At 41.2% G+C, this 25610-nt stretch overlaps 1 protein-coding gene across 1 annotated transcript in view; it reads right to left on the bottom strand.

Moving 5' to 3' along the window:
* The window catches only part of C8H1orf87 (chromosome 8 C1orf87 homolog), a 30836-nt gene extending 5694 nt beyond the window's left edge, over nt 1-25142 (bottom strand). Inside the window, 11 exon segments of the mRNA XM_043490930.1 lie at nt 5617-5687; nt 7318-7415; nt 10031-10118; nt 10120-10158; nt 12236-12357; nt 13873-14136; nt 14740-14868; nt 21236-21354; nt 21357-21460; nt 24213-24370; nt 24994-25142. Of these exon segments, the coding sequence (XP_043346865.1) occupies nt 5617-5687; nt 7318-7415; nt 10031-10118; nt 10120-10158; nt 12236-12357; nt 13873-14136; nt 14740-14868; nt 21236-21354; nt 21357-21460; nt 24213-24328 (1150 nt within the window). The 5' untranslated portion in view covers nt 24329-24370; nt 24994-25142.
* Nucleotides 25143-25610: the final 468 nt, after the last annotated feature.

The raw sequence follows: 25610 nt of genomic DNA, 5'->3' as shown, positions 1-25610 counted from the left end.
AACATTTGTAAGAATTTTTTGCATCCAGGTGCTCCATAAAAATAATCACAATGATGGGTTTTGGAAACGACGAGCCTGATGCAATGCTCATTGAAGTCAATGGAAATAACCTTACTCAAGCACTGGATCAGGGCTTGAATAAACATGAAGGACTATGTCACCAACACTTAGAGCAATATACACTTTCAAGTACATTTTTAAAATATGAGCAAATGCTTGAGTTCAAATGCCCAACTGGCCTGGCTGTTATTGATGATCTCGATACTCAGTTTGCCCACCATTGCGCAGGGAATGAAGGTGCTACTTTTAGTTTTTCAATCACTCTAGTAAGTTAACTTCTCTCTTAGGCAAAAGCTTCCCCCTCCATTGAGAACCAGTTCTGTTCTGCTGTGCAAGTGAGGTGGTCATGTACCATCTCCGTAAATTCAGTGAGTATCTCTGGAGGGGATCCTTGTGTGGGCAAGGACTTTGAAGGATTCTCCAGCAATGGGGATGGAGCAGTCTCCACAGAGCAGCTCTGCACCTTCAGTTTATGGTGAGAAATCCCTCCCTCTATTCAAATGGGTCACACAGGTATCCAGTCTCGCTGCAGCCAATCACAGCAGAAACACAACTGGTCAATTGTACGGTATCTTTCATGTAAAGCAATCACAAAATGCTTTGTAGGCAGTTATGTTCCAATTGATGTAAAATAGATAGGTTACAGCTCAAGCCGAGTGAATTTCAGCAAGGAAGCAATCAGAATTGTGTTGATGTTTTGGAGTAAGTGCAACTGGTCAAAAAATTTCACGTAAAAATATTCCTCTGGAAACATGGGTTCATCAACATTTTGGGTGAGAACACAGCAATGTGGGCAACCTTGTTTGTAATTTTCCAATCATGAGAATTAAAACAAAATATGTTGCCGTGTTTAAAGGCTTCATTTTGAGATTTCTGATCTGAAATATTTTGCCGTGTTTCATCCAGTAAAGTTTTCCAATATTTCCAGTTTCCGGGCCGATTCAGGATGGAACCTAACTTTGGAATGTCAATGTTTCCTGTCAGAGAAACATTCCATTTCCTAGCCAGCCCTAACAGAACGATGGTTGGCAGACCCATTTGAAGGAAATTATAACAGAACTAGGAGTTTATGCAAGGTTGCTTTGGGCAGAAAGGTAGAGGAGGGCACAAAGATATGGGCCAAAACAGATCTAAGTGTTGCCTGGATACTGTAGAAACAGTGTGATAATAAAGCACCCACAGAGGTTCCCATTAATGAAATAGCAGCGTTTGTCAAAAATTACTACCCAGAGATATCTAAGAGATGGCCACTATTTCCTGTTCTAAATACAGGGAACTAACTTAAGCATGTCAGTTAGCATTGTGTTATATCTGTTGGCGAACAATGACCTTTTAATGGAAACACCTGTACATAATTTTCTACAGTCCTGCATCTGTTTCCATGGAAATGGAACCAGGCAAGGCAGCTGAGTCTGAAGATTTTGATTATGCAGATTTCAGCTGTGGCTACCAGCTGGGCTCTGTGAGTACCATTTTCCAAACAGCACCTGCCACACTTTAGGGTCCCATATGCTCCTAAAGTCTCCAGAGCCAGATTCTGCTACCAGTTACACATATATTAATCCATACTGACTCCTCCTAACACCATGGAATCACTATGGATTTACATTGGTGTAACTGAGTGCAGGATCAGGCGTTTAGGTGTTGGAGTGGGCGAAGAAGAATAGAGTTTTAATGTTAATTTTAAAAAAATCATAAGGAATCATAAAAATTCTTTTTCCTACTTTTACCAAATATAGTCCCTTCTCTGTGGGGGGAACTGGCTCAAACCCTCATTTTGTTACACAGTTTTCCCACGTGCACTGAAAACAAAAGGGCAGTCGACCGTCTCATAACCTCATCTATCTCAATACTTTGTATTGGTGAATTCTGTGCCTCGCTTTATTGCCTTTGGTATAGTTTTATGGGAACTTTTTTTAAATTCAAGATTATAGACAGACACACAATGCAGCCAAGAGTGGGGTTAAAACTCCTCTTTCTCCCCCTCTCTTTAAGGGAAAATCTAGCCTTTGTACATATCCCACTTCCCCTGGGTCAAATTCTGTGCTGACCCCATGCAATTCCAGTGATAGACACACACTTCAGGGCAGCATTTGGCTCAGCCTCTCAAATCCCACTCATTACCATTACCACTCATTACCCACTCAGGCATCTGGGTACCTATCACTAGTTTGTTACCAGTGGTGTCTATTCCCGGCTTCTAATCTCTGTTACCATCTTTTTTTTTACTGCTGTAAGTGTCCTATCCAGCACATGTAAAATGTGCAAGGGTTTGGAGAGGCCAGTTTTTTCCCTAGTTTTAGTTCAGGTGTGTTCACTTTCCAGAGCTGGCCAGCTACAAAGGACTGCACATACTGCACTCCATCAAGGGATTATATGCCAGGCATGCTCTCTCCTCTCTGTCCCCCACACCTACGCACACAAGTAAGCTTTCCCCTATGCAAGGGGATCAATACCTAACAGGCTCAACCCATCCCTGTGTTTTCACAGTTACGCTGTTACAGCTTAAAATTCAAGCCCTTGTACACGATTCTCTGGCTAAGTAGTATAAATCAGTTCTCTTCCAATACCTGCTTAATAACCATCTATTTGGAGATTACATTGATTTATGCACAGCAAGATAGATTGCAGCATAAAATTTCAATGGTAGGAAAGATGAATTATCACTATGAATGAAAGGTGTTTATAGTTCAACAGACAGCTGGTTTGTCTCCAACCAGATGGTTATACGTTCATGTCCAAACTTAGAACCCTGAATATGCTCCTATGCTATGATTATGATTGGCTGAACACAGGGTTTGGCCATCATGTGAATATTAAAAACCCCATAACACTTTCTAAAGACTATTAGATTAGTGTAGTGTCCCTGTCAATAGCTCACAATCCAGCCTTCATTTCAGCTTTGAAAAACCAGAAGCAGGAAGAAGTAGCCTCAAAAACCAGCTGCCTCTATATAAGCAAACACATTCATTATTAAAGCTGGGCCCGAATCCAAATGATGAATCCTACCTCACACATCAGGGTCCTTCAGGACATTCAAAATCTAAATGTGGAGCTGAATCCAAATTTTGCAAATAGTCATTAGCTGAACCAAACCCCTCCTTACAAACATCCCAGACATGTTGGGGTTTTAAAATCTGGATTGGGATATAAATTTTGTGATGTGAGACAATTTTCACTAATTATTCAACTAGACTTTATATTATTTGTTTATATTATATATTATTCAAGTCTTTTTAAATGAATAATTTTTGTTTCACACTACAGTTTGGAAATAGCCTTTCCAAACAGGACAAACTGTAAGGAGGTATTAACATCTCCTGGAAAATTTTGAAAACTAAGCATTCCACTTTTTTTTTAAAACAACTCTGTCTTCATCCTGGTTTTTCCTCTTTGAAAGAATCTGAAATTTCAAAGCAAAACTCACCTGAAACAATCACCTTTTTCACACAAAACTATGGTCCTTAAATACAGCTCAGGTTCACCTGATATATTTGTGACTACAGCCAGTCAAAAATTCAGTAGAACCAAAAGGAACTGGTGAGTCTGAAGGAAATCTACCTGTGTTTTTTCAATCAAGTTAGAGCAGGGAAGAAGGAGACTGCATTAAGACAAATGAAAGAGAAAAAGCAAACTAGAGTAATTATCAAGGCCCAGTGAATTTTTGTAAACTATTGTGATTATCTATGCACATAAATGCTCTGGTGATTATCTATGTGCATAAAACATGTGCCTCTCAGGAATGCACAGTCCAGCTACTGACAGCCAAGAATGTGCTAATTAACTGTCTGAAATAAGCTCTGGACAGGAAGATCAAAATTCAGAAGTGAGTCAGTGTGCATGGAAGAATCTAAAGGAGTCGAAGCTGGTGGGATTTACAGTTGCTTTTAGCCCCCTCATTGTGCAAGTTACTCTAACTTGCACTCACAGACTCCCTCCAATTGAAACCCATTACCCAGGTGTCACTTACACAACTCCTTAGAATTTGTCCCTGGAATCTGAGCGAGTCTAAACTAGTGTGACTCACCTACAAAGAGACTAGAAGGGAAGACTGGTAGGAGCAAAAGCAACTAACAGGAGAATGTAAGTAGCTACAAATGTAAAAGGTAGGGCTATTGTAATTTATGCCATTTGTACTGCTCTCTGCTATCTCTTGGCATGTAAAATATGTCTAATCCCATGTACTCCTCTCCTAATCTGGCTCATTTAGGCCAAATTCTGGATTTACTTGCCTGTGAGTCACTACCATGAATTTCAGTGAGAGCCCCATCAGTACATCCAAGTCTAGAATTTGGCCTGTGGTTTGTAGGAGGAGTTTGGAAGGGAAATCTGCAATACGGCTGTGCTTTGCTAGCATTTTGTAGGCTATTGAATGAGCAACAGACATAGGCAGAATACACATGTTCTCAGTGAGGCTGATTACACTGTGTGATCAAGGGGAGTGTTAAAAAAGTACCACTCATCAGTAAACACAGGAAAAGATGATTGAAAATGAATCCTTGACGGTACCCAAACCGCGTAGGTAACTGGAACAAGAGAAACACGTTGAAGATTTCCAAACATGGGCTACCTTACTAGAATATATGGTCAGCAGACTCCCTGTGCAGATGCGCCAGCCAAATGGAATCTACCTGAACAACAGATCCTTAATTAGTGGCTAGATTCTCCCTGAAACAATGCATTTATTTTGCCATTGTAAATATGGGCCTTGTTTTCACAGGAGCCAAGCACCAACAGCTCCCAGTGATGTCTAAGTAGTTGCTCAGCACCTCTGCATGGAAAGGACCTGATTCTGCATTGACCTGCACCATGTGTTGTTGTTTGCACCAATGCAAAGTGAATGTAAAATATTCTTATGATTTGGTAGCAGGTTACACCCACTTGGCACTGGTGTAAATGCCTACATAAGGTGTTAGGCAGTGGAGTAACAGCCCAATGTCTTCTTTGAAGCCAGGATGACAATTATTTTCTGAGCATAATGGAGCCAGAGCCTCAGCTGGTTTAAATTAGGGTAGCTCCCTTAAGAATGCTCGAGTAACATCGATTTATCCCAGCTTCAGATTTGGCCTATACTCTGCACTATTTCTTCATTTTCTCTAAGCTGAAAATTCTGCAACAGCAACTGGAAAACCTGCAAAAAAGAGAGGTTACATGCAGCCAAACAGGTGCATGCATCAAACTAGTGAAATTCCTGTACTGACAGAATGAATCCAGGAGTGGGGATTTATTATGCACAATTTTCCTTTGGAGACTATACATTGTACTGCTCTTTAGAGTGAAGAGAAACATTTACTGAACTTGCTTTGGTGGTCATGGGGTGTAGGTTCTTTTGTTGTAGTTCCAGACTTCTGAGACCTTTTCATTTCTTAAAAACAAGACCAATGCTCAGCATGGCACTTTGACAGGGTGGCGTTATCAACAGCAGGACACTTGTTGGAAAAAAGCTCACTATGTAGGATGAAGATATTTCAGAAATCTTTGGTCTTAGAAAAGGTTGTGTTTCAGGATGCTTGTTATATCTCATGGGTGTGATTTTGTGACAGCCACTTCACTTACCCAAAGGAACAGGCAAATTTGGAATCTCATCAGAATGAGCTTTCTTAAGCAACTCCACAAACTTCTTGCACCTGCACGTGCAAACATTTTAAAAGGAAATATAATATTTGAAAACAGTCCCTCAAACAATCTGACTTCTGAGAGCTATGTAATGGAGGTCAGAGACATCATTAAAAATAAACAATAAATTTATGAAAAGGTTTTTTGAAATAAATAAAGGAATTACATTATAAATATGCAGCAGAGCATACCACAATCATCAGCATGAAGGTTAGCTTGTGCACGTAAATGTAATACATCACATTATGCACTGTCTATACATTCAGAACAACATTTTCCAAAGGGCAGACTCTGTATTTGCCAGTGCATTTTGGAGCTCTGTGATTTTTAAAAATACTATCTATCTACAACTGACACAAAAGATGGAGACAAACTTTGCTTTATGGGCCACATCCTCAGTGGGGAGAGTTGAAATTAACAGAGCTATGCCGATTTCCACCAGTTTAGTTAACCTGAGGTGGCTTTTTGGTGATGCTACAAAAGCTTTATCTCCCCAATCCTGTAACTTCCAGAAACTGAACTGATCCCCTCACTTCTCCAGGAAAAATAAATTAAAGAAGAGAGGTAAAAAAATCTGCGTAGAAATATCAGGCATTCCTCCTCCTAGCCCCCATTTTTCTTTTTGACAAGTTACAGAGAGGACATAACTTGTTCAACAAGGCTAATCTCACGTGACTGTAATCACTCATGGTGTTTTATTGATTTTAAGCACATTTAATCAGAAAGTGGCTTAGAGCTAGATTCCTGCTAATTACTTGAGAAACAGCCCCCCCGAATGACTTCACAATTGGACTGCAGATTAGAATGGATAGTATATACTAAAACAATGATTCATGCATTCAGCTTCCTAGATTTGTTTATATTGGATTTTTTAATCTCTAAAGAGACGTAATTCAGTCTGTGGGCAAGTGGCGTTTAAAGCCCTTAACAAAATAGCTTTAATTTAACAGGCAATGCCTTAGCCAAAGATGGCATGTGTGTGGAAGAGTTTATCCTTTACAAATGTAATTCTTCACTGCAGGTCATAGGAGTGAAGGTGCCCTATATCACACCGCGCATGGATGGTTTGTACAGTACGGGAAGGTAAACCTTGAGTAGTCCGTGCTTTGCTGAGAGCCAAGAGAGTCCTGCTAAATCAAGACACGAGAATCCATACAAAGACTCCTCTACAGTTAGGTTAAGGTCTTTGCTGCAGGATAAGGGCAAATTAGCCTTGTATGGGCTAAGGTACTTTGATTTTGTTGTAAGGTTCTCCTAGGTTCTGCTGATGTGAAAGTGGCTTTGGGTTGGTTTCTTCCTTCCAGTCATGCTACAAGGAGCTCTACCCTGTATCTGTGACCAAAGTCAGCCCAATTTTGATCTTATAACTGGCAGGGATCCCAACAAAGAGTGGGACCTCAAGATCCCAGGAAAGGGATATGGAAAATCACTGAGTGATCTCCCATTTCAGTGTCTCTACCAGAGAAAAGATTGGGCCAGCCTGTGAATTGCAAGTGTCCATGATACACCTAAAAACAGGGAGATGGGAGAAGACCACGCACAGAGCAGCTGACTTTGTAGATTGTGTGCGAGGCTGACCCTGTGCAATCAAATGTCTATTTTAGAAGGAATTATCAAGTGTGGATGGCATTAAAAACTTACTGTATTTTGCCTTGTTTGCACAAATCGTGGTTGTTGAGCAAAGCTTCCAGCAATAAAGGAGTTAGAGTTAGTCTATGCTTCTGGCAAATGGTCTCAATCTGGAAACAAGATAAAATTTCCCACTGAAATTTGGGGTATCATTATCTTCAGCAAAGCAACTGAGAGGAGCAGATTTTATTATAAATCCAGTGCACATCACAGCCATCAGCTCTGGTATAAAAGATACATGGCAAAGTGTTTTCAAACGGTCTAGTAAAACAGCATATACACATAGAATCATAGAACCATAGAAGATTAGAGTTGAAAGAGACCTCAGGAGGTCATCTAGTCCAACCCCCTGCTCAAAGCAGGACCAATCCCCAATTAAATCACCCCAGCCAGGGCTTTGTCAAGCCTGACCTTATAAACCTTTAAGAAAGGAAATTCCACCACCTCCCTAGGTAACCCATTCCAGTGCTTCACCACCCTCCTAGTGAAAAACTTTTTCCTAATATCCAACTTAAACCTCTCCCACTGCAACTTGAGACCATTACTCCTCGTTCTGTCATCTGCTACCACTGAGAACAGTCTAGATCCATCCTCTTTGGAACCCCCATTCAGGAGGTTGAAAGCAGCTATCAAATTCCCCCCTCATTCTTTTCTTCTGCAGACTAAATAATCCCAGTTCCCTCCGCCTCTCCTCATAAATCATTGCTCCAGCCCCCTAATCATTTTTGTTGCCCTATGCTGGACTCTTTCTAATTTTTCCACATCCTTCTTGTAGTGTGGGGCCCAAAACTGGACACAGTACTCCAGATGAGGCCTCACCAATGCCAAATATAGGGGAATGATCACATCCCTCAATCTGCTGGCAATGCTCCTACTTATACAGCTCAAAATGCTGTTAGCCTTCTTAGCAAGAAGGGCATACTGTTGACTCATATCTAGCTTCTTGTCCACTGTAACCCTTAGGTCCTTTTCTGCAGAACAGCTGCCTAGCCACTCGGTCCCTAGTCTGTAGCAGTGCATGGGATTCTTCCATCCTAAGTGCAGGACTCTGCACTTGTCCTTGTTGAACCTCATCAGATCTCTTTTGGCCCAATCCTCTAATTTGTCTAGGTCCCTCTGTATCCTATCCCTACCCTCCAGCGTATCTACCACTCCTCCCAGTTTAGTGTCATCTGCGAACTTGCTGAGCATGCAATCCACACCATCCTCCAGATTATTAATGATCATATGCAGTTGTGACCAGGACTGAGCCTTTTCTTCTTGTGAGCCTCACTCTGCTGTCATCTAACATGCTAAAATCCATGTACAAATTCTGCAAGCAGAATCAAGTGACTGTGCAAAAAGATTACCAGCAAATTTTATTAAGAATTAGGTCTGGCTGAAAATTTTCCTTCAAAACTATTTCTTGGATGGAAAATGGGTTTTCAACTAAATGAAAGTTTTCACAGAAAGCATCCAATTTCCTTGAACATTTTTGTTTTGTCATTGGAAAGCTGAAAACCCCAAAGTTTGAGCAGATTTGGCAGTTTTCTGCCAGACATGTTCAGTTTTTGTTTTTTTGATAAAAACTTAAAATTTTCTGTAGAAAAAAAAATCCCATTTTCCAACCAACTCTACAATAATTCTTAAACATAACTCATAAATCTATTTTTTAAAACAACAGATGAGCTCAGAATTCTGTGTTGAATACCCACAAACTGAACAACATTCAACACAGTTCATCTAATTCATCCCTTCCTCCTTTTTTCAGACCTGTGACATCATGGCCCACTGCTCGTTACTGTTTTCTGAATGGTATGAAGCCTCAAGCATTCACTCTGCTTAGAAACTCATCTCAGATTCACCACTGAATTTCCAAGGAGCCAACCTGTAGGCATGAGGCACATCATTTATCATGGAAGATGATGTACTGTTTTCTAAAGTATTTCTATTATTTTAACCCCAGGGGTGTCATATAGGAATGCTCTAAACTTTACAAAAGCCACAAAGTATAACAAATCCAGGATTTAGCTTTTAGCCTCTTCACCCCTCCCTCTCTTCAGCTCTTCCCACTCCACATACTTTCAGTTTTTTACCTTAACAAAGACATGGGATCACTGCTGGGATACTGCAGAGCAGTAACCAAAAGCAATATAAGCCCAGCAAATTCTGCAAAGTATCAAGTGTTCTCAACTCCCATTGACTTCATTGGTTTTCGAGGCTCTTCCCACTTCTTAAAGTCTGTGTCTCTAGATATATCTGTATCACACTAAGAGATCTGGGGCTGGCCCAGGTCAGCTGAGTCATGCTCGTGGGGCTTGGGCTGTGGGGCTATAAAAATTGCAGTGTAGATATTCGGGTTCGAGCCTGGGCTCTGAGATCCCGCAAGGGGAGAGGGTCCCAGAGCCTGGGATCCAGACCAAGCCTGGATGTCTACACTGCTGTTTTATAGCCCTCCTGCCCGTACCCTGTGAGCACAAGTCAGCTGACACGGGCCAGCCACCAGTGTTTAATTGCAGTGTAGACATATCCTTTTAGACCAGTTCTGCAGGATTCACATTCTCTTCTTATTTTTAAGCATAAAAATATAGCTTTGAAATACATTCTGCAATAGTAACAGGATCTATGCATATAACTGAAACAAATTGTCCATCTGTGGCTTTAAGTGTATTACACTGCCATTAAATGACAGCAGTGTACCTGTGATTACATGACTGGACTGAACCCTGTTCTGGGGTGTGTTTTCCTCATATAGAGAGAGGAGGCCGGAGAAAGACTTATCTTCTTTTTGAAAACTCAGGCTCAGTTTCTCCATGTCTAGTTCCCCCTTATATTTGCTTCAAGATCTGTAATGGGTCTTTGGAAGCCAGAGCGCTGGAGGATCAAAATATACAGATTACCATAAAAATAATACATTATACTTTACAGTTCACCTTGCCTCACAAAGGATCCCAAAGTGTTCTACAAGTATACTACTCTCCAGCAATATAGAATCTCTGAGGTGTTCTGGGGCAGCTGTTGAGCTGATCACAGCAACACAACAAAACAGGCTTAGGTAGGAAGCAAAGAAAAATAGCAAATCCAGCTACAATGCCGTGGTAAGGAAAACATAATGACCTAAACTGGGTTTTGGCTAGATTAACAGGCTTAACGCTGTGATTCATGTGAAAAATGCTTTAAGATTTTTTTAATGGTATACGTACCTCGGATTTTTTGTTTCACCTAAAAGAGGGTACTTCCAAATACCTCCTGTCTACATGCTGGGGCATGGATCAAGACTGACTCAGAAAGAAGGAGAGCCATCTACTGAATCACTAGTAATGCTTCCTGGGGTTTCCTTGTAGGTTTCCCATTCAGTAATCAGCCAGGCATGCTGTTTTTAGGATCTGATCAAAGCATAGGTGAACTGATGTAGCTGACGGCTGTATATCATAAATACCAGCCTGATCTTTGCCTCAGGCTTTTTCTGGTAGAGCACAGCTTACTACATGTGTAAATAAAATCACATACATGTGTATGGCTCCTAACTTCGTAACATTGTTGGTACCACATAATGCTGCTGTGCCACTTAGTGACTGGAATGTACAGTAGAAGGGATGGCTCAGTGGATTGATAATAGAGCAAAAGATAATCAATAACTGAGTTTTCTGATTGTCTGCCAGTTGCAAAAAAAAAAAGTAAAATAAAATTATTTCAGGTTCACCCACAATGAAAAGGTTCTGAAATTTTCAGCAAAGTGAAAAGTAAAAAAAAAAAAATGTTTTGGGTTGAATGAAACATTTTGTTTGTCCCAAAACATAATGTTTTATTTTGATTTTGATCTTTTTTTTAAAGTTTTTTTTAAACAATGAAATAAAATTGAAGGGAATTCAAACCAAAAAGTCATTTTGAATCAAAAATCAAAATAATTCATGAAAAAATATCAAGACAAAAAATCCTTTTCATTTTTTCATAATTTTTGTTTAGTCAATTAAAATAAATTGGTGAGTTTGACACAAATTCACTAAAGGTTTTGATCAACCCGTATCTGTATTTTTTGCTGAAAAAGAGTTTTGGTAAAAACTTCTCCCAGCTCTACAAAAGATTTCACCACTCGGCCTCAGGTTCTAAAATCCAGCCTTGGTTAACGGTGACAGAAGTCTGTTGCCCTCTGTTTGCTGCTCTGTGACCATAAGCAATGAGATCGTGGTCTCAAATCCAATTTCTAGTGTGCTGATGTTCACATCACATAAGGTCACAGTCTCTATTAACACCCTTGTTGTCAATTTCCACCAAATGCATCCGATGAAGTGAGCTGTAGCTCACGAAAGCTTGTGCTCAAATAAATTTGTTAGTCTCTAAGGTGCCACAAGTACTCCTTTTCTTTTTTGCGAATTGCAGCAGTGTGATCATTTGCTCCGACAGTGGGAGCCTTCCTCATCCAGATAAGTTATGTTGATGGGGGAGTAAGTACTGTACTTATTCTGTGCATAGAGTACTTCAGTCTCCAGTGATTTCAAAAGAGCATTTATCTCATACATATATCTAATCTATCTATCTTATATGTACACACGCAATTACACACAAGGATAAAAAGGTAATTATTAAAATTGTCTCTAATTGAAACTGTTTTCCTTGTCAAGGTTAAGTAAAGGGGAGTCTGCATAATCTCAAATGATCCTTCTAGCAGTATGTAGTATAGGTGATCAGTGACCCAAAACACGTAGTGGTTTGAATGGATGCAAAAGAAAATCTGTGCTCTTCTACGCTATGTAAAATGCTTTTTAATTTCATAATTGAAGAACCAGTTTTGCTTTCAGAATCCTCAATGAAAAGAGCAGTCTTGAAAAGTTCTGAAAATACAACACCTACAAGACTTTTACCAAATGAAAACCAGAAAAAAGAGGATTTATCTGATATTTTTCTCATTTGTTTAGAGTAATAAATACATTTAAAAAAACAAAAATAGAACCTTTTGCTTTGATCCTTTAAAGTTACACTCTTTGCTTGAAGACCCAGATCACATGTCTTGATATTCTGCATTTCAGTTGCTGCAGCTAGTCTTAGAAACTGAATCATCTTTTCAGAATTTACCTTAAAAAACAGATAGGTATAAACACAAGCAAAGGGCATAGGAAAATGTCAGTCTGTTATAACCTCTCTCATAAACTGCATCTTCTTGAGAAAATTAAAGTGAAAGTAAAGTGCTTTAGGGGAGAAAATCACATTTAATTTTACTAACAAAGTTAAAAGGTATCTCACACATGAAAAATATTGGATTTGTGCCTTTTTATGTTTGTATATGATGTATAATGAAACCCCTGAAATGAACAGTTAAGACGACTGAAGTCAATTGAAATCAATGGGAGTCTTTTCTCTGACTTCATTGGACTTTGGACCAGGCCCTTATAGGCCAGTGGAGGGCAAGAGGAGAAGAGGAAGACAGGTCCCTAGGATTAGTGGATTAGCAGCCAAGCATTTAGGGGGATAAGAAAGAGTTTGGCAGCAGGAGGTTTTGTGTGCGTATGGGGAGATCTGGCAGGAAGAGCTGGGTGAGGGTGTGCGTCGGAGGACTGATTTATAGGACTACATCAGAAATACTAAGTATTACAGAAATGACTCCATGAGACAAGGGCTCCCCTGTGCCTCATTCAGCATACCCCTAACAAGACGTAATACCCACTTCACCGCTAAGCTGGCTGAGCACTCCCACAGCAGAGCCTGCCTTCCTGCTAATTGTTATTTAGAAAGTGCTAATGTTAAAACTGAGGAGAAAATCCTATCCGTGTCCCCTGCAAAAGAGAAGGCATCATCTAGGGGGACGGTGAAAACGGTGCAAAGTAGCTTGTAAATGCTGTGACTGGTATGGGAGACAGTGGAATATGCTGACAGTGGTTCCAGGTGATGGAACTAGGAGTGCCGGGGGTGCTGCCACCTCCTGGCTTGAAGTAGTAATAACAACCCATGTACATGGTTTCTGCCTTCAGCACACCTACTATAAAAATTGGTCCAGCACCACTGGACGTAGTAGCATGATACTTAGCACATAAAGTGCAAGGCGGTGGAACATCAGGACCATTCCCTAAAAAGTACACATTTCTACTACCTGACCTGAAGAAGAATCTCCATTCTTGGTTGTGTTGGAGCCAATGGGAGGGATTTGCAAAAAATCAATGTTGGACTAACTCAATTCCCTTTCGAGTGAAGGGTAAAACTTCCAGAATTAAGACAATGCTGATTGATTCTGAAAATCCCATCTGATTACATCTGTAGTTCAATCACTATGGGCAGTGATACATAAGCAAAATTGCCAGTATATTGCAACTTCCTTTCTGCTGTCAGTTACTGTAATCAATCACAGTAGCAACACTGGAGACATATTAGAAGACAGAAAATGTCTAAAACGCAGAGGTCGTTTCGGCCACATTTGCTGATTAATCCCCAAACAGAAAACAAAGCCTAACATACGAGCAACTCTAAGCTAAGGAAGTTACTGCGTATTAACCTCTCTCTTTTATTTACTTGACTTGCATGGATAAGTAAAAAAAGAAAAAAAAGTGAAAAAGACTAATTGATTTTCCCCCAGTTAAGACATTCAGATGAACATACCAAATCAGAGTCATTTGACTCAGAAAACCTCTCAAAGAGGAGCTTGACAGTTGGTAATTGTAGAGGGACTTCATGCTTCAGAAGGAGGGAGCTCAGCTGTGACTGAGGAAGAAATCCAGAGATGGGATCCAGAGTCTTAAGCTCTCTCTGCAGCTTTTCTAACCCGGCTAACCTAACAGGACCCAGTCTGAGGTCATTTCTGACGAGAGCCAGGAGAGAATCCTCTTCCTCGGGTGACTCCATTGGCCCTTGGCATATAGTATGCTGGAAATCATTTAGAAAAGAAACATCTGGTTATCTAATATACAGTAACTCAAATGAAGAATGGTAAAGCAGATGGTAGAAGGGAGATTGCTTTACAACGTCATTACAATGGCTGCGCTGAGCAAGTTCAGTCCATTCAGCCCCCTGGCTGCATGCTAAAGCTGCGCAACAGGGCTAAAGCTGCCCTACATGGACAGTTGAGGATTCCATTTGCCACAGAGGAATCCCGGGGTTGTACAAAGCGGGCAAAGCTGCAGTTCCCCTCTTTGGTATAGGGGGCATGCTAGGGTCAAACGTTGGAGGATGAGAGCCTGTGGTGGTTTCCAGATTCTCAGCTGCTAGTGATGTAATTTAGAGCAGCCCTGCAGCTGCTCTCAGTCACACCAAAGGCTGTTTTGTCTGGCTCAGGTTTAGGGAGATAAAAAGGTGGCTTAGAATCCCCCTCTCTTGGCTCCTTTCCCACTCTTTCTCCTCACTTATTCAGAGTGTAAACTTTGTCTAGCTGAGGACTGAGCCCACCATTAGCAGGCCAGCACTTGAACGAAATTGTCATTGAAAACATTTAATAGATGACCAGTTGTGGCAATATTTCACTACATTTACCTGGTGATGTCCTACATGTTGTCTTAAAGACCGAGCTCTAAGAGATGGCTTTTGGAGGGCATGAATGTAGGACAAAGATTGATCTCCCGATGGGACAGATATACAATTAATATTTGGTGATTTTAAAACCTTGAAGAACAAATGTGGAATTAGACATAAGGCAATCAAAGAAAAACAAATAGTTGTGTTCTAAACAAAATATACTCTGAGTACAAATATTGACATGCACAAATACTTCATCATACAAAAGATATGCTAGTTATTCCTTTTTAGAAAGCAAACATGTTTAAACTCCAACAATAATACATCCTGAAGACATATTTAACTGGAACAGCTATTAAATTATCCCTCATTTTATTAGCATAATTAGCTCTTCCAGCTCTGAAAACATTCCCCTACCACTTAAGATGAATGAAACTCTCCATCGGCTGCTGGCATTATAGTGCCTATGACTCATTGTTGTGCAGTTTTAATTCCATAGTAGAAGGCAGTTTTGTTTGTTGCAGCCAGCCAGTTTGTTGCAATCATGGAATGCATTCAACTTTCCAATATCAGGGTTAGTAAGTCTCATTGTTTAGTATTTCATACTAAGCATTAGAAATGCTCTCCTGCATTAGAGATTAGGGTTAACAGTCCATATTATTTTCAGCAAGAGATTAATTAAAACCCAACATTTCTAAAAGCAAGCTGGCATAAATGAATCAGTTCATTGAACAAATATCTGAATGGATAACATGTCTTTCCTTTATTCCTCTGCTGAAGTCTAAACCTACCCTGATGCAGAAAGAAATGAATGCCAGGAGCTGCCTTTTGCAATAGGTTTAAAACATAAACATAAATGATTAGCTACTTTCAGTGCTAATAGTGCCCAAATATTACCCTTCCTTATAACTACTGCACATACTGACAGGTTTCAGAGTAGCAGCCATGTTAGTCTGTATCCACAAAAAGAAAAGGAGGACTTGTGGGATCTTAGAGACTAACAAATTTTTTTGAGCATAAGCTTTCATGAGCTACAGCTCACTTCATTGGATGCATTCAGTGTAAAATACAGTGGGGAGATTTATATACACAGAGAACCTGAAACAATGGGTGTTAGCATACACACTGTAATGAGAATGATCAGGTAAGGTGAGCTATTACCAGCAGGAGAGCTTGGCGGGAAAAACCTTTTGTAGTGATAATCAAAGTGTACCATTTCCAGCAGTTGACAAGAATGTTTGAGGAACAGTGGGGAGGAGGGGGGTGTATACATGGGGAAATGGTTTTACTTTGTGTAATGACCTATCCACTCCCAGTCTTTATTGAAGCCTAAATTAATTGTATCCAGTTTGCAAAATAATTCCAATTCAGCAATCTCTCATTGGAGTCTATTTTTGAAGTTTTTTTATTGAAGAATTGCCACGTTTAGCTCTGTAATCGAGTGATCAAAGAGATTGAAGTGTTCTCTTACTGGTTTTTGAATGTTATAATTCTTGACATCTGATTTGTGTCTATTTATTCTTTTACGTAGAGACTGTCCAGTTGAGCCAATGTACATGGCAGAGGGGCATTGCTGGCACATGATGGCATATATCATATTGGTAGATGTGCAGGTGAATGATCCTCTGATAGTGTGGCTGATGTGATTAGGCCCTATGATGGTGTCCCCTGAATAGATATGTGGACAGAGTTGGCAATGGGCTTTGTTGCAAGGATAGGTTCCTGGGTTAGTGGTTCTGTTGCATGGTGTGTGGTTGCTGGTGAGTATTTGCTTCAGGTTTGGGGGCTGTCTGTAAGCAAGGACTGGCCTGTCTCCCAAGATCTGTGAGAGTGAAGGGTCATCCTTCAGGATAGGTTGTAGATCCTTGATGATGCGTTGGAGAGGTTTTAGTTGGGGGCTGAAGGTGATGGCTAGTGGCGTTCTATTATTTTCTTTGTTGGGCTTGTCCTGTAGTAGGTGACTTCTGGGTACTCTTCTGGCTCTGTCAATCTGTTTCTTCACTTCAGCAGGTGGGTATTGTAGTTGTAAGAACACTTGATAGAGATCTTGTAGGTGTTTGTCTCTGTCTGAGGAGTTGGAGCAAATGCGGTTGTATCATAGAGCTTGGCTGTAGACAATGGATCATGTGATGTGGTCTGGATGAAAGCTGGAGGCATGTAGATAGGCATAGCGGTCAGTAGGTTTCTGGTATAGGGTGGTGTTTATGTGACCATCGCTTATTAGCACTGTAATGTCCAGGAAATGGATCTCTTGTTTGGACTGGTCCAGGCTGAGGTTGATGGTGGGATGGAAATTGTTGAAATCATGGTGGAATTCCTCAAGGGCTTCTTTTCCAGGGGTCCAGATGATGAAGATGTCATCAATGTAGCGCAAGTAGAGTAGGGGTATTAGGGGACGAGAGCTGAGGAAGCGTTGTTCTAAGTCAGCCATAAAAACGTTTGTATACTGTGAGGCTATGCGGGTACTCATGGCAGTGCTGCTGATTTGAAGGCATACATTGTCCCCAAATGTGAAATAGTTATGGGTGAGGACAAAGTCACAAAGTTCAGCCACCAGGTTTGCTGTGACATTATTGGGGATACTGTTTCTGACGGCTTGTAGTCCATCTTTGTGTGGAATGTTGGTGCAGAGGGCTTCTACATCCATAGTGGCTAGGATGGTGTTTTTAGGAAGATCACCGATGGATTGTAGTTTCCTCAGGAAGTCAGTGGTGTCTCGAAGATAGCTGGGAGTGCTGGTAGCATAGGGCCTTAGGAGGGAGTCTACATAGCCAGACAATCCTGCTGTCAGGGTGCCAATGCCTGAGATGATGGGGCGTCCAGGATTTCCAGGTTTATGGATCTTGGGTAGCAGATAGAATACCCCTGGTTGGGGTTCCAGTGGTGTGTATGTGCGGATTTGTTCTTGTGCTTTTCCCCATGTTTATTCCCCACCCCGCCCCGCTGTTCCTCAGATGTTCTTGTCAACTGCTGGAAATGGCCCACCTTGATTATCACTACAAAAGGTTTCCCCTCTTCCCCCTCCCCCCCCACTCTCCTGCTGGTAATAGCTCACCTTACCTGATCACTCTCGTTACAGTGTATATGGTAACACCCTTTGTTTCATGTCTCTGTGTATATAAATCTCCCCACTGTATTTTCCACTGAATGCATCCAATGAAGTGAGCTGTAGCTCATGAAAGCTTATGCTCAAATAAATTTGTTAGTCTCTAAGGTGCCACAAGTCCTGCTTTTCTTTTTACTGCACATACGACCATCCTCCCCACACACTGCATTCCTAATCTCCTACCACCTGAAATGGTTTGCTTTGCATTAAAAATACAGTAGGTCCCAAATACAGAAACGATGACCCAAATATCAGCCTTCCAAAACAAGAGCTGAAGTGGTTTATTTATGAAATTCCTAGGGATGGAGGAGAAGCTGCACAAAAACCGCAGAGTTGTACATGGAACAACATAGAGCATTGTTAGGTATTTAGCAAACAACACTGCAAACTGAAGGAGAGAGGAAGAGAAGGGAGAAATACGTTTCCTGACTGGGAAGTTATTGAACATATTTAACAGGAAACAGATATTGATTCTCCCTGTCCCAGGGAGAGAATGTGTATCTTCTCCTGTGGAAATTTGTCTCTGGTCTTAAAACTGAAGGGCAGGATTGTGACCCTATGCAATGGAATAAAGGTGAATAAGATCCCCTCCACCTATATGGCCACATGAGCGCTCCCTTCGTTCTTGCTCCTGGTGCTGAGGATAGAACATGGGGGATAGAACTCGGACTGTGAATCTGGTACTTCTTCCAAGCAGGGAGCAGAGAGCAGGCCAAAGGGGCAGGGAGTAGGCAGAATTAACATGCTGAGCTGGCACAAATGGGGAAGTCAGCCATATGTAGTAAAGGGCTCCAGTGAGCTATTTCCCCCGAGCAAGGGAGCAGCACTCAAAAAGGCACAATTCCTGCCCCGCCCCTCTGCCCTTAGGATAATGCAGTTATGCACTGTCCCATGCTTGAGGCAGAGTCTAAATTTTTAAAGCATACCCCTCCCTTAGCACAACCTCTAGGACTGACACTGTTTGACTCAGGGGTGTACAGCACCTCTCAAAGTCATGCCGGGCATTCCAAGCTGTGCACCCACAAAGGGAGGTACCCAAAATTACTGAACCCTTCTAAAAATCTAGGGTCCAACTAGAGCTGGGCAAATAATGGATATTTTTGGTTCGCTGACAATTCTGAATTTTATTTTTATTTTAATTTCTGGTCGAAGAAAATATTTCTTTTGACCCAAAACAAAATGTTTCATTTCAATTTCAAGCATTTTTAATGTTTCTGCATTTTGTAAAAAATAAAATGGAAGAAGTTTGATTTTTTCTAATGTTGGGGGACCTGGGTAGGGGTTCCAACACAAACAATATGGGGAAACCAACATGAATTGGCAAAACATTACAGTTAGACTGAATCTAATTTTTTTTCCGAAAAAAGTTTTGTCCAGAAAATAGGGCTGTCAAGTGATTAAAAACATGAATCACAATTAATCGTGCTGTTAAACAATAATATAATACCATTTATTTAAATATTTTTGGATGTTTTCTACATTTTCAAATAAATTGATTTCAACTACAACACAGAATACAAAGTGTACAGTGCTCACTTCATATTTATTTTTATTACATATATTTGTACTGCAGAAAACAAAAGAAATAGTATTTTTCAATTCACCTCATACAAGTACTGTAGTGCAATATCTCTATCATGAAAGTTGAACTTACAAATGTCGAATTATGTACAAAAAATAACTGCATTCAAAAATAAAACAATGTAAAACTTTAGAGCCTACAAGTTCACTCAGTCCTACTTCTTTTTCAGCCAGTCAGACAAACAAGTTTATTTACATTTGCAAGAGATAATGCTGCACGCTTCTTGTTTACGTCACCTGAAAGTGAGAACAGGCATTCACATGGTACTGTTGTAGCCGGCGTTGCAAGATAATTACAAGTGAGATGTGCTAATGATTCATATGTCCCTTCATCTTCAGCCACTATTCCAGAGGAGATGCATCCATGCTAATGAAGGGTTCTGCTTGATAATGATCCAAAACAGTGCGTATCAATGCACGTTCACTTTCATCCTCTGAGTCAGATGCCACCAGCAGTTGATATTCTGTTTTGGTGATTCGGGTTCTGTAGTTTCCGCATGGGAGTGTTGCTCTTTTAAGACTTCTGAAAGCATGCTCCATACCTCGCCCCTCTCAGATTTTGGAAGGCACTTCAGATTCTTAAACCTTGGGTCAAGTGCTGTAGCAATCTTTAGAAATCTCACATTGGTACCTTCTTTGCATTTTGTCAAATCTGCAGTGAAAGTGTTGTTAAAATGAACAGTGTGCTGGGTCATCATCTAAGACTGCTATAACATGAAATACATGGCAGAATGTGGGTAAAACAGAGCAGAAGACATACTATTCTCCCCCAAAGACTTCAGTCAAAATTTAATTAATGCATTATTTTTTTAACAAGCATCATCAGCAAGAAAGCACTTCCTCTGGAATGGTGGCCAAAGCATGAAGGGGCACATGAATGTATAGCATATGTGGCACATAAATACCTTGCAAGGTGAGTTACAAAAGTGCCATGTGGATGGCTGTTCTCACTTTTAGGTTACATTGTAAATAAGAAGCGGCCAACTTTATCTCCCGTAAATGTAAACAAATTTGTTTGTCTTAGCGGTTGGCTGAATAAGAAGTAGGACTGCGTGGACTTGTAGGCTCTAAAGTTTTACATTGTTTTGTTTTTGAGTGCAGTTATGTAACAAAAAATGACATTTTTAAATTGCACTTTCACAATAAAGAGATTGCACTACAGTACTTGTATGAGCTGAATTGAAAAATATTATTTCTTTTATCATTTTTACAGTGCAAATATTTGTAATAAAATAATAATATAAAATGAGCACTGTGCACTTTGTATTCTGTGTTGCGATTGAAATCAACATATCTGAAAATGTAAAAAAAAAATCCAAAAATATTTAATACATTTCTATTGGTATTCTATTGTTTAACAGTGCGATTAAAACAGTGATTACTCAAGATTAATTTTTTAAATCGTGATTTTTTTGAGTCAATCACGTGAATTAACTGTGATTAATCGACAACCCTACCAGAAAATTATGCCTCAATCTTGTTCAAACTTCTGTGAGCCAGTTTATCCATCTGTGAGATGAGTTTAATCCTGCTTATTTATATCATGGGACACAGTGCAGCTGAATTAAAATCAGCAATGCCTTTTGAGATCCTCAAGATACTAAAGACCTGAGTGCAAAATTCTTATTCAACTTGACTTCAGCAGGACTATTTGCATGAGCAAGTGCTCACAAACATAAGGATTGCATTACTAGATTCCTCATGCACATAATATTTATATTGCTGAAAAGAGACCTGGTTATTTCAACATTAAGTATTATCCATGGATCTCCCCTGTAACTGATTGTGCAATTCAAATTGTTGCGGCTACAGTTTATAGCAACTCACTTTGCCATCCAAAGATCTGCTGTTGCTTGTTTGTGCTTGTTTAGACTCATGTTCTTCCTGTTTGTCTGTGCTCCATCTTTCATAATCTAGGTCATAACTGATTTGTTGACAAAGAGGTTATTGAGACCTGGAGGATTTCCATGTGTCTGTCTTGTAACTTGTAAACAACTGGGCAATTTCCGGAGTGCAAACTGAGTTTCCACTTTAGCGCCCTCCTTTGCCTTGCTGCGAAAAACAGGAGCAGAGATATAGCCTTATGCAAATATATATTTCATTTGCATTTAGATTAGACAGTAACATACATATTCTGTTCTTAGAAAGTTAGTTGCTTGGATTTGAAGCCCTCAGATATTATCAGTGGAATCGAGATTCATATCTTTTAAAGCCAGACAAGACCATTAGATCATCTAGTCTGATCTCCTGTGTAACAGGCTAGAGAATTTCATCCAGTTACTCCTGTATTGAGTCCCGTTACTTGTAGACAGGAGTGAAAGTAACTTAAAGAACTTACCAGCATGCAGGGTGGCCGCAGTCCTGGGCAAGGTGGTGGATAGGGGGCTGCTCTGGGCCCCCAGAAGGGGCGGGGCCTCAGATGGAAGGGGCAGGGCTAGGGCCAGACTTCCCCAGCCAGCCCTTCAGCACTGCCCAGCCCGTGCTCTGGCAGCAATTTAAATGGCCTGGGGCTCCAGCCTCTGCTGCAGTAGCGGCTGCAGCCTCGGGGCCTTTTAAATGGCCAGGCCCTGGCAGCTGCCTCTTTTGTCCCTCCCCCCATCAGCGGCCCTGCCGGTACAGTGCTTAAAGCATTGCCGTGGCAGCACTTTAACATCGGCTGTGTACCGGCCCATACTGGCAGCCACTTTCTTACTGGTACACCATACCGGCCCATACCAGCTTACTTTCACCTCTGCTTGTAGAGGAGGAGACGCTAGGAAGCCGGAATAGCTGTGACTTTAGGATTCAGTATTAGGAGGGCTGACCCAAATGAACATTTACCCCACCATGGGACAAGTTCACCTCCAGTGTCAATTTGGCTCAGGTCTAGTGAACGTCACTAAACCACGGACCTAACTGGAGTGGTGTTAATCTTGTCCCAGGAAAGATTTTGACCTCACACAGATGGCACAGAGAGGTTAGCCAAACACTCTTGTCTATGGGTGTTCTAGAGTGTAAAATGGATCTTTGCTTAAAGGTTCCATTGGGTTTATACAGTTTCCCTCACTCTTTCACTGATGTTAGATTGGAATATCAACAACCGGACACATATTCTGTTAGTAATCATCAAGTTGGGTTTCCTGTGTAAGGCAGGTTATTTCTTATTATACCCCATTGTAATGTCCTGGAAGAAGGGACTACTCTTCACTGCTGACTGGGTGAGATCATCAAATATATTTTAATTAAGACCGCAGGTTACTCTGAATTGGAAGGTTTCAGAGTAGCAGCCGTGTTAGTCTGTATTCGCAAAAAGAAAATGAGTACTTGTGGCACCTTAGAGACTAACAAATTTATTTGAGCATAAGCTTTCGTAAGGGAAAGCTCACTTACGAAAGCTTATGCTCAAATAAATTTGTTAGTCTCTAAGGTGCCACAAGTACTCCTTTTCTTTTTCTGAATTGGAAGACAGACCACTCAAATTCTTCTGTTTTCTCTTTTTGATGACCAGCCCTTACGACAAAGGAAGAAAGGCAATGCTCATGGAAAATTCTGACCATTGATAATCTATTATTAAAACCCTTCTTTTTTATGCACAATAAACAAGTTAACTAAACACCACCATCAAATTACTGCATGTGATATATTACCAACTAGATGAGAAGAACCAGTGGTAAGTCATTAATTTTTATAAATGTCATGGTGTTCACATTTTCCAATCTAGTTCACAAAGAGAAATATAGGATTGGGTTTTTAAAAGAGAGTCGGTGGAGGGTTTTTTTAAAGCACAACTTCAGGAAATCTATAATATTTCCTTTGAGTACTGCTATTTTGCCTATACTGCTACCTAACTAATGCTTGATTTATTTAGTTTTACTTGCACGTACTATAAAATATTTTCTATTGCTAGATTTAGAAGTTGGACATTAACATCTCTCTTTTCATTTTCTTTTTAAGTAGCTAATTCCTATTTGTCATCCAGCTGTCTCTTTTTTTAGGCCAAGGTTTTCAAAAATGGAAGCCTAAAGTTAGAAGTGGGATTTTCAAAGTCACTAAGGGATTCAGATACCTAATTCCCATTAGAAATAAATGGGGGTTACAATTTTCAAAAGTGCTTAACGCCTACTTACTTTCAATGGGATGTAAGCTCCTAAATCACTTAGGTGCTTTTGAAAATGTTGCCCTGGGTTTCCACATCTCCTGGGCAGCTTTGCAAACCCAAATCCTAAAGGCCAGATTTTCAGAGCAGATTACGTCCTATTTAGGTCGCTAAATTAAGTGGCCAGCTCCTTAAATGTACTCAGCTTTTGGCAGCTCCCAGTGGTCTCAGTAGAAGCTGGTGGGTGCTGAATACTTTTGAAAACCTCATTTTTTGCTGAGCTCTTTTGATAACCTGGACCATATTTTGGCATGCAAGGCACCTGATTTTCGAAAGTGCTGAATACCCAGTAGCTCCCCTGGAATTTAATAACATCTGCACAATCTGAAAATCAGGATGCATACTTAGATGCTTACATATAGATTTATGAGCCTAACGTTAAGCACCCACTTTAAAAAAAATGTCTTGGCCCTAAGTACCTATAGGCTACAATTTGGGGTCTTGTTTTTATTTTTATTGTAATCTTAAATCCATCCAGCATTTCAAATTCCTTCAATGATGCTTCCTGAAACAAACAAACAATTACATTCATATGCAAATGCATCCGATGAAGTGAGCTGTAGCTCACGAAAGCTTATGCTCTAATAAATTTGTTAGTCTCTAAGGTGCCACAAGTACTCCTTTTCTTTTTGATTCATATGCTATATAGTTCTTCAGCATCATACTTACATTTTTGGTTTTTCTACGATGCACCGGATGTACTTGCTCCCAATGATTTTTACAATGGTCTCAGTATGTGCATCAGCCCCATAGGGAACATTCCTGACTGAAGACATGATTGGCATCAAGTACAACTATCAGTCTATATATTGTCCATTCCCACTCTCCTGTAACATTAAACAAGATGTCATCACCAACTGTGTTTGACGGGTAAGAGGAATGGTGGGATCGAGTAAGTCACCTCTCTCCATTTATGAACGGAATTGAAAATGGGGTGGGGACAGAGCCTCGACTGGCATATATTGGTGTAGCTGCCTTGACTTGGATGGATCTATGCAGATTTACACCAGCTGCCTAGAGTGCCTGTATAAACTCACTCCTACCTGGGTTGCCAATTCAAATCCAAAATGTCTTGAAAGGAAAAAAATACATAAAATAAAACCCAGGTTCTGATCAACAGTCACGTTGGCAGCACTGGGATGAATCAGCTGAGCAAAGATCATATCAGGATATTTCATGGGGTAGGAAGAGGAAGGAATGGTTTTCCCTTGGAAGAAAACTACAGGGCACAAAGGCACCTGGTATACAGGTAAGGCTCAGCTTCTCGGGGGCCCTGACGTGACCGTTCCTGAGTCCCTCCCTCCCACAAGCTGTTCATCTGCCCACATTAGAAAGGAAAGAACAGAGGCCCCACTGCTGCCTGGCCTGCTTTTGGTGCCACCCGGCCCGGGCAGAGGGGCAGGGAGGGTCCGGGCAGGCCCAGGTGGGTCATCCCTCTGTACCCCCTCACCTAGGAGGCTGCTTCTGCCGCCCCGCCAGGTGCTTGCAGCCCCTACTTGGCTGCTTCTGGCCAGAGGCTGCGGCCCCGCAGAGGCCGCCGAGCCGGGGGAGAGCCGACGGGAGCCCCGCGGCAGCAGGCGCAGGCTGCCCCGGGAGCTGTCTGGCAGGAGGCGGCGGCTGTTGCTAGGGGCGCAGGGTGCTGCCGCGGGGCCAGGCCAAGGCTGCAGCTCCAGCGGGAGGCAGCGGGGAGACGAGCTGAGCCGGAGCTCACGCTGTTGCCGGCATCCCGGGCCCATGCAGGGCTCGCGCCGACCAGCCAGCGGAGTGGCACAAACCTGTTCATATAGATCTACTATTGTGGCCTCACCCAGAGCCCAGAGAAATTAAAGGGCTGGTGGTTCTTTCCCCACTCTGAACTCTAGGGTACAGATGTGGGGACCTGCATGAAAAACTCCTAAGCTTACTTTTACCAGCTTAGGTTAAAACTTCCCCAAGGTACAAACTATTTTACCTTTTGCCCTGGGACTTTCACTGCCACCACCAAACGTCTAACACTGGTTACTGGGAACGAGTCCGTTTGGAAACGTCTTTCCCCCCAAAATCCTCCCAAATCTTACACCCCTTTCC

The sequence above is a fragment of the Dermochelys coriacea genome, chromosome 8 (assembly GCF_009764565.3).
Source record: "Dermochelys coriacea isolate rDerCor1 chromosome 8, rDerCor1.pri.v4, whole genome shotgun sequence".
Taxonomy (NCBI): domain Eukaryota; kingdom Metazoa; phylum Chordata; order Testudines; family Dermochelyidae; genus Dermochelys; species Dermochelys coriacea.
This window is presented reverse-complemented; position numbering and strand designations above follow the sequence as displayed.